The following is an 8,233-nucleotide window of genomic DNA, read 5'->3' on the forward strand; positions in this document are numbered from 1 at the left end:
GGAATACAATGGATCCTTTGACCTCAACGGATACTTTTGAGTTATCTCTGAACTTTACGTACCATTGAACTTCTTGCTTGAGATCTCAAAACTTAGTCTTGTCCCTAATCATGTTAATATCGAAACACCATATCTTGGATTGATTTTGTGTTGGAGGATATGTGAATATGGTGATGGTGGAAATTTAGATTCCTTAAGGATCATGTATGTTCACTTTCCAAACTGATATTTCCACCTTATGCCTGGGTTACAGAAATCCAGTCTAGGATAATCCAAAAGGACACTTGTGTATTTAAGCACAAAAACACAAACGAAATCGCCAGAGAGTTTTGTTTTCGTTTAAAAGAAAAAGATTTGAAGAAAAGGTTTTTCAGGTTTTTCTCTACGACTCAATGGAAGAGCTGTATATATACATAATCTAAAAGGACCACCGCTAGGGGCACTGTCCCTAGGACCCTTCAAGGGGGCGCGACCCCCTTGACCCCCGCCTTTCCGTCGTGAAAGCTTATAATTTGACCTTATATATGCATGCACTCTGCATTAACCAAACATATAATATAGAGTACAAACGATAAACTCCTTAGCTCACATCTCAGTTCCAATTATACAAAATTCCACGTGACACTAAAATCACAAACATTTTGCTCTTCCTTTTCATCTGTTTTTAGTTTTGGGTTCACCTTTTCTTCATTCAAGAACACTTCATCTTCCGGCTTTTTGTTGTGTACTACTGCCATTAGTAAAGCTGGTTCATCATCGTTGTGACCTTGGGCTAGGTCAGGGCCGGTCCAGACGGTGGGCAACCCGGGCGACCGCCCAGGGCCCACGACTCAACGTGGCCCAAAATTTCTGGATTATATAGTGTGTGTGTGTATATATATATATATATATATATATATATATATATATATATATAAACCAATTATTACCAAAATGATTTTTAGGGCCTAAATTTGGTTCAAACTCAAACTAGCTCAAAAGATAAACAATTTGACTTGCTTGTTATTGCTAATTGAATGTGATTATAGTGAAGAATAAATGATTTTTTTTTAATCTTTATTACATTTTTCTTTAAGGGGCCATTTTTTTCTTTTCGCCTCGGGCCCCATATACGTTTGGACCGGCCCTGATCAAATGGTATGTGGTTTATCTATGTGTAATTAGCTATGGATAGTAATATATTATAAGAGAAAAAATTAATAATATGTTGAAGGGGTTGGGTTTATATGATCAATAATCATTATCGAATGATATTGCCAATAACATACGATCCTATAGGGTCACCCCTTAATCAAGTTGGTACTTATTAATATTTATGCATGATGATACATAAGAGAGTCTTATGCATGATAAAAACTAGTTTTTTTGGCCATTCCATCTCTCTAAAACCATAGGTTTTTCTACACAAAATACTTTCTCTCTTTTGAAGTGGTTTTTGGTATTTAAAGCCTCCTTGACTTATCTCTTTCAGTGCTTACTGATATTAAGTGCTTAAAGACTTAAGATACTCAAGAATGCAATAAGGAACTAGTATTCAAAGTGTCTTACTCTTGGTGGGGATACTTCTAGAGAAGATCATACTCTTTGATCTTGTCATCTACTTCAACACCCCAAAACCTAGTGAGCTCAAAGGTTCTAAAGGTTGTCATTCTAAAACATCTTATGGTTATGTTTATATCATTCAAATCTATGTAAAAGGATCCTTGATAGGTTTGTTGTAAAATTCTCTAAAACAAACTAGTTATTTTTAAGAGCTTCGTTGCTAGTTTTTGTGATGTAAAAGTGGTCTAGTTTCGGATATTTTTAGTGATTTTGGTCCTTGCACACTTAAAATGACATTTATGCCTTTACATTTAATTTTTTCAATTTTTATAATTGTTTTTTGTATATTAATTATTTGTAACATTTTTAACATCTAGTCATTACTTTTTCGTAATTGAATTTTCAAGTATATCATTCTATAACCATACATATTTTTAACGTCCAAATAAAGATGTGGAAAGTGCAATGTTGTAATAGCATTTTATAACAATATAGTTGTATATTATGTGTAAACATAGGTTATCCAAGAATCTTCTGAAACTAATTCCTTCCACATCCCCATCTCCGCTTCACTTTAGGGCATCCGACAACGACATGTTTGTTGATGACTGAGGAGTAATGTCAAAGTTTACCAAGTTGAAACATCACTTTAGCATGGAAGCAACTGAGGAGAAACTCAATCGAGGGTCTACCATCAATAAGGATCTACAAAATACTTTCAATCCTTTTCTCTAATACCAAGCATCAATCCCAAGCAACCCTGCCAAATGGGTCATACACGCCTATGAGCAAGCGCTTTAGTTAAACCATAAAGAAGTCACTTGAGAACTTTCGAGAGTTTCTATTGGATAAATCTCGAATTTCTAACTGCCCATCTAGCCAAATCTTGTGAATCTAAGGTCAGATTTCCCACTTCTTTTGTAAGCAGAAAGGCAACAACTAAGGAGTATATACATGAAGACCGAAGTGATACAGTTTTCAAATTCTGGAATTGTTTTACGGTGAATGTCATACTCACTAATTTCTTTAGAGACTTTCTGAGCCCAAGTCCATGTAAGATTTTGTCGTTCAATTGAAAAAACTTTACAAAGATCTAAACTTAAGACGATCAAATACATGATTTTTTTTTCTTTTGAGAAACGGAATTCAAATAAACTGAGAAAAGCATAGATACGCTTATAGATATGGGGGTTGGATGAAACCATAAAATATGGTTGCTAAACAAGTTGTTTTAAATAACATAAACATCAATAAAGGAACATCTATGAGAACCGAAACTACTAGAACGTACTAGAAGATTGTTAAGAACTATAAAGGATTAGAAGGTGATGGGAGTATGTATTGAAGACAACGACATAATAGAGAAAGAGAATGAGAAGAACAAGGGGTGTATGAGAATGAAATAGAAAAGTGAGTGTTTGATACAAAATATGTTACTATAAATATTTGGGTTATTAGATCGTTACACAAACGGTCATATTCTTGTTCTATTTGAAAAGTGACTGTTAGATAACAGTAATAAAACCAAATAAAGAGAACAAATGATTAAGCTATTAATACAATATATTTTATTACTCCAATGTATATGAGTATAACACATTAACACACATAATTTATTGGCGAGTCACCCATAAATTTTAATACACATTTTTTTATAGAAGTTGTGACATAGGCTAATTTGTCGCAAAAAATTCGCCGATTACCGGCAAAATATAATAATTGTTAAAGTTGGCAATTTTCTCGTTAAAAATATAAAGAATGTTCTTCTAAATCAAATCCGCTAGGTTAGCTTCTTGTTGTTTTTCTCACCTTGGATTCTTGCATTCTGCAACATAGTGCCCATATTCTTGGCAATTGTAACACTGAATGTGACTCTTGTCTCGATTATCATACGTACCATGAGTGTCTTCAAGATACTGTGGGTTGTTGTCTCTTCCACGACCTACACGGTTTGCGTAATTGCCACCACGACCTCTTCCCCCGACCACCTTGGTTTTGCGTGTTGCTGCGATTGTTTTCCTATGAGGAAGGTCCATGTTCTTCATTTTGTTTCTCTTGTCTTTCTGTCCATTATTTGTGACTAAATAACAACCTCTTCTCACCAAGTTCAGTTTGACTATGCACGCTTTCTTCATGAGCTTTCAATCTCCCGATAAGCTTCTTGACAATCATCATTTCAAGTCCCGCGAATTGCTCGATTGTTGAAGCAATTTGCATGAACTTACCTGGTACAACACGAAACAACTTTTTTACAGTTTCTTATTTCAATCCCAGGTAGGGTCGATTTAATATGTGTTTTTTTAACTAACACAAAAACGAACGAATTAAAAAACAACAAACACGACACGACACGAGAAAGATAAAATAAATGAAAACTAGTTTATTTAATGAATACTTAATCATACATAACACGACAAACACGACAATGAAACGCTAAATCGTGTCAATTTCGTGTCGTTTTTTGAACACGAACACGACACGACATCGTGTTTGTTAAACTTAACACGAGCACGACACTGATATGAATTCATAATTCATTTTCGTACCAATTTCGTTTCGTGTTGTGTATTTTTGTCGTATCGTGTCATAAATTGTCACTCCAATTCTCACTATATATTGATATTGGGTATGCCTAGTTCTTGCCATTTGGGTGCCCTAATGGAGACTTTACACTTGGTGATTTTTTATTATTGAGGTTTGACGATTATGTCCCTGAGACTTAAAACTTGGTGTTTAAATTCCTATATTTTGGATGCTTATCTACTGGGGGGTTGTGGTTGTTCTTCCAAAGTTGGTGATTTATTAGTTTGGACGATTATGCCCCTGAGACTAAAAACTTGGTGTTTAAATTCCTATATTTTGTATCTTTATCTACTTGGGGGTTGTGGTTGTTCTTCCAAAGTCAAAAATAGCTGGTTTGCCCGAGAGGTTAAGGGGGAAGACTTAAGATCTTCTGCACATAAGTGCGCATGGGTTCGAACCCCATAGCCAGCATTTTTTGCCAGTCATTATTATTCTACAGGTATGGTCCATATCGGTAATTTTCCAATTTCCGGTATTTTCAATCTGATCACTCTCACAGAGTCGCACATTCAAAAGAATCCCTTTCTTTTGACACGGTATCTTCTTCTTCTATGTTACATATTCTCATGCCATATTTTTATATATCTACTAACGATTAAACTTTTTTTTTAGCAGGATTTTCCCACAAATTCGTTGGTTGAAGATGATGCAAGCAGTGAATCATCTGTTTCAGATCTGTCTCGCTTCATATCCAAATCTCCTACACCAAGCTCCATGTCTCATGTCATTAGCATCCGACAGCTTCTTGAATCAGTAATTTAATATTTACTAATATGAAGATTGCAATATTTGTAGTGGAAAGATTTAAAGATTTTTGATGTATTTGGATGATATGATAGGCACTAGAAGCAGCTGGACAAGTGGCTGGAGCATCTGTGTCAACCTCTCCCCTACCATTCAGCACCATGGCTGGGCAGTGTGAAGCCCTAGGCACAGATTCAAGGAAAAAGCTCTCCACTTGGCTCTCTCATGCAAACACTGATGCAACAAAACCTTCACCCATGCCTATCAAGGTCATTCTTATTTCTTATTATGCCTAAACACAAATGAAACTACATTTGCTAATCATATGAGTTGTTTTTTTGTTAATTAATGTAGATTTTGGGTGAAGATGAGCCACTTTGTAGAGGAATGAATGGACTGAGGCTACCTCCTGCTAGCCCATTCGAGAAGTTTTTAAAAGCAGCTAGATATGGTTAGATCTCTTGTTAATACCTGTTTCTACTAATTCATGTCGATCGAATGTATGAATTAAACTTGGTTTATAATACCCTTTTAGGATTTGTTTGTATGTAATCGTGTTGAGTATTGTTTGATGTCGTTAAGGTTGTAATGCACATGTAATGTAGCTACTTGGGCTCATATGAGGTTTGACTCTGACTATGTGATCCCTTTTTTCTTCCTTCGGTTTGTTATGCTTGTAGTGTAGATACAATTGAGGTCATTTATGTGGATGTTTTAGAACCAACTTTTGTTATGGAATATGATCTAAAATTGTATGTAAAATCGAGATTACTTATACATCTTGGAAGTTTAATAGTTTTGGAGATTGAGATGGATGCTCAACCTTACTGACCAATTATCATTACTAACAATTTCTATCGTGTGAAAGGTAGTTTTAATATATATATTTTTAATAATCTTAGCTATTTGTTTATAATACTTATGTAACGGCAGTAGCATTTTATAATCTAAGGAATGTCTGTTGGAGATTAAGCACTTCAACAATTTAACAACAATTCAACACAATGAGTAATAATGCAAACGAAAAAACAACATAATATTTAATGTGATTCCCACCATTAAAATGATATGCTATGTCCATGTGTGCACACGAAAGAGATTTTTTATTGATTAATGATGAATTATAGTTATGCTATGTTAGCTTTAGGTTACACGAATAAAAGGTGTATATATAGTTATGCAAAATTCTTGTTAAATTCCGTTTATGCCTATTAGGTCAAAATAGATGAATCATCCTCCACAACTTAACAATCTCCCACTTGGAGGCTGATTAACCAAACAATTACCATCCAATCTCGAACTTTGTAACCCACCACCTCTCTCTCTCTCTCTCTCTCTCTCTATATATATATATATATATATATATATATATATATATATATATAAATGAATTTACGTATATTTCTATATGAATCGATCACCTCCCCACTGCCACTTCTACTATCACTACCTCTACCACCACTTCCACCGCCACCGCTTTCTCTTCCACCACATCCGCCATCGATGCCACCGCTGTCACCACTTCCGCAACCCTTGCCACCACCTCCGCCACCATGTTCGCCATCACCACCCCTACCACCGCAACCACCACCACCACCACCATCACTGCCACGCCACTGCTACCCTTGCCACAACCACCACCTTTGCCACAAACCTTCATATCCATATATGAATAATCACTTATGAATAGACACATACTTATTTATATATGAATATATACTTATTCATATATAAATATACGTATACATATGTGAATACATTTATTCCTATATATTAAATTACTTATTTATATATATAAATAAGTATATGCTTATTTATATATGAGTATACGTATTTGTATATTAAAATGACCTGATTGTCCTCCCGATATGCTGGAGCGCTTAAGCGGAAGATTCAAAATGAGTGACACATATTCATTCGTTCGTTCTCAACTTTTTTTTTTCTCAATTGAACCCTCCCCTTCTCTCTCTCTCTCTCTATATATATATATATATATATATATATATATTATATACACACACACACACACACACACTAGGTTATAACCCGTGGGCACCACGGGTTAGAAATTTAAAACTTTTTTTAATTAAATTGAGACTTATTAGTTGCTTTTCCTGCACAAAAGGGCATAATCGTCCTTTAGTAAAAATAAACTGGGCAACTTTCTTTTTTCTAAAAAAATTGTGAAGATAATCAATAGTTTTTACCAATGAAAGTAAAAGGGGAAATTTATTTTTCTGCAACTTTATTTTTCTGCAAAATTGTGAAGACACTGAAAGATTAAGAAATAAAAACATAAAGGGCATGAGTTTTTTTTTTATTTTTTTTGATAAGAACATATGTATATACAAAAGTAGATAATTTCTGTTAAAAAACGGTTAGTATATATTTTTTGAAAATTTGTAACTTTTTAATATTATATACGGTAAATTACACCAATCGTCTCTCGTGCATATGTCAGAAAGCGTGTTTAGTCCCTATTTTCAAAAATTAACTCAGACCGTCCATCGAGTTGTTTTTTCTTGCACGCTTAGTCCCTCCGTACATAAAAAGACCATTTTGCCCTTATTTATTTATTTTTTGATTTTTTTCTATTTATTTGTTGTTTATTAATTATTTTTAATTTGTTTATTATAAAAAATAAAGAAATACTCTTACAACTCTTTCTCTTCTCTATTACTCTGTTAGGAACCTCCCAGTAACCAACATTCATCGCCATCGGGAACCACTATCCACCATCCACCGTCACCATAAACCACCGTTCACCGCCATTGGAGACCACCATCCAACGTCGATTACCACCGGTTCTCTCCATATCTCTCTCTCCCTCTCTCTGACCTTTCTCACTCGTCATTATCCCCTCTCAAAACTCTAGTACCTTCACCTATGACCGAAAATACCTCCTGAACAACCATCATTCGACTACCACTAAAAAACACCATTCACCGCCACCTAACAAAACCAAAACAAACCTGTAATCAACACCAAAAAGACAATGGAGCTCGATCTGAAACCCTAGGCTGTTTTTGAAAACCCAAGCGGCGTTTGTTCGAAACTTAGGCAATAGGGATCTGGAGAGATGAAGATGTTCCTGAGACGGTGAAGGTTCAAAACAACTCACCTCTGAGATAAATGGTGTACGTCACACTTCCAGATCTGTAAGCTTTGACGAACTACCATCTCCATCTCTAGATTTCAGCTCCAGTGAACCACTGATAAACCCCAATCCAGCACCACCATTTTCAAAATGATGGCTAACAAACCGGATTCTATGAACGTTCATCGGCAGATCTTAGTGGTTCATAGACGTTTTTTCAAAGATAAACTATCTGATTATCACCGTAAATTGGTTCTACAAAGGCAG

At 35.0% G+C, this 8,233-nt stretch overlaps 1 protein-coding gene and 1 non-coding gene across 2 annotated transcripts; both read left to right on the plus strand.

Moving 5' to 3' along the window:
- The first annotated feature begins 4,453 nt into the window (after window positions 1-4,453).
- On the plus strand, window positions 4,454-4,536 carry TRNAL-UAA (transfer RNA leucine (anticodon UAA)). Its single transcript has one exon. It is a non-coding gene; the product is annotated as a tRNA-Leu (tRNA).
- A 72-nt stretch (window positions 4,537-4,608) lies between these two features.
- On the plus strand, window positions 4,609-5,340 carry LOC145062752 (protein SEMI-ROLLED LEAF 2-like). Its single transcript, XM_079010351.1, has 4 exons — window positions 4,609-4,661; window positions 4,741-4,878; window positions 4,965-5,138; window positions 5,224-5,340. Exons 2-4 carry the CDS (start codon window positions 4,840-4,842, stop codon window positions 5,323-5,325), a joined length of 315 nt encoding a protein of 104 aa, XP_078866477.1. The 5' UTR covers window positions 4,609-4,661; window positions 4,741-4,839; the 3' UTR covers window positions 5,326-5,340.
- The last annotated feature ends 2,893 nt before the right edge of the window (window positions 5,341-8,233 follow it).

The sequence above is a fragment of the Lactuca serriola genome, chromosome 7, assembly GCF_051521515.1.
Source record: "Lactuca serriola cultivar US96UC23 chromosome 7, Lser_US96UC23_V15, whole genome shotgun sequence".
Classification (NCBI taxonomy): domain Eukaryota; kingdom Viridiplantae; phylum Streptophyta; class Magnoliopsida; order Asterales; family Asteraceae; genus Lactuca; species Lactuca serriola.

What these genes read in the sequence shown, in the direction of transcription:
- LOC145062752 (XM_079010351.1), top strand. Translation starts at nt 4,840, where the DNA reads ATGTCTCATGTCATTAGCATCCGACAGCTTCTTGAATCA. An exon ending in TCCGACAGCTTCTTGAATCA is followed by an intron (nt 4,879 to 4,964) that starts GTAATTTAATAT and finishes ATGATATGATAG; the next exon opens with GCACTAGAAGCAGCTGGACA. An exon ending in CTTCACCCATGCCTATCAAG is followed by an intron (nt 5,139 to 5,223) that starts GTCATTCTTATT and finishes TAATTAATGTAG; the next exon opens with ATTTTGGGTGAAGATGAGCC.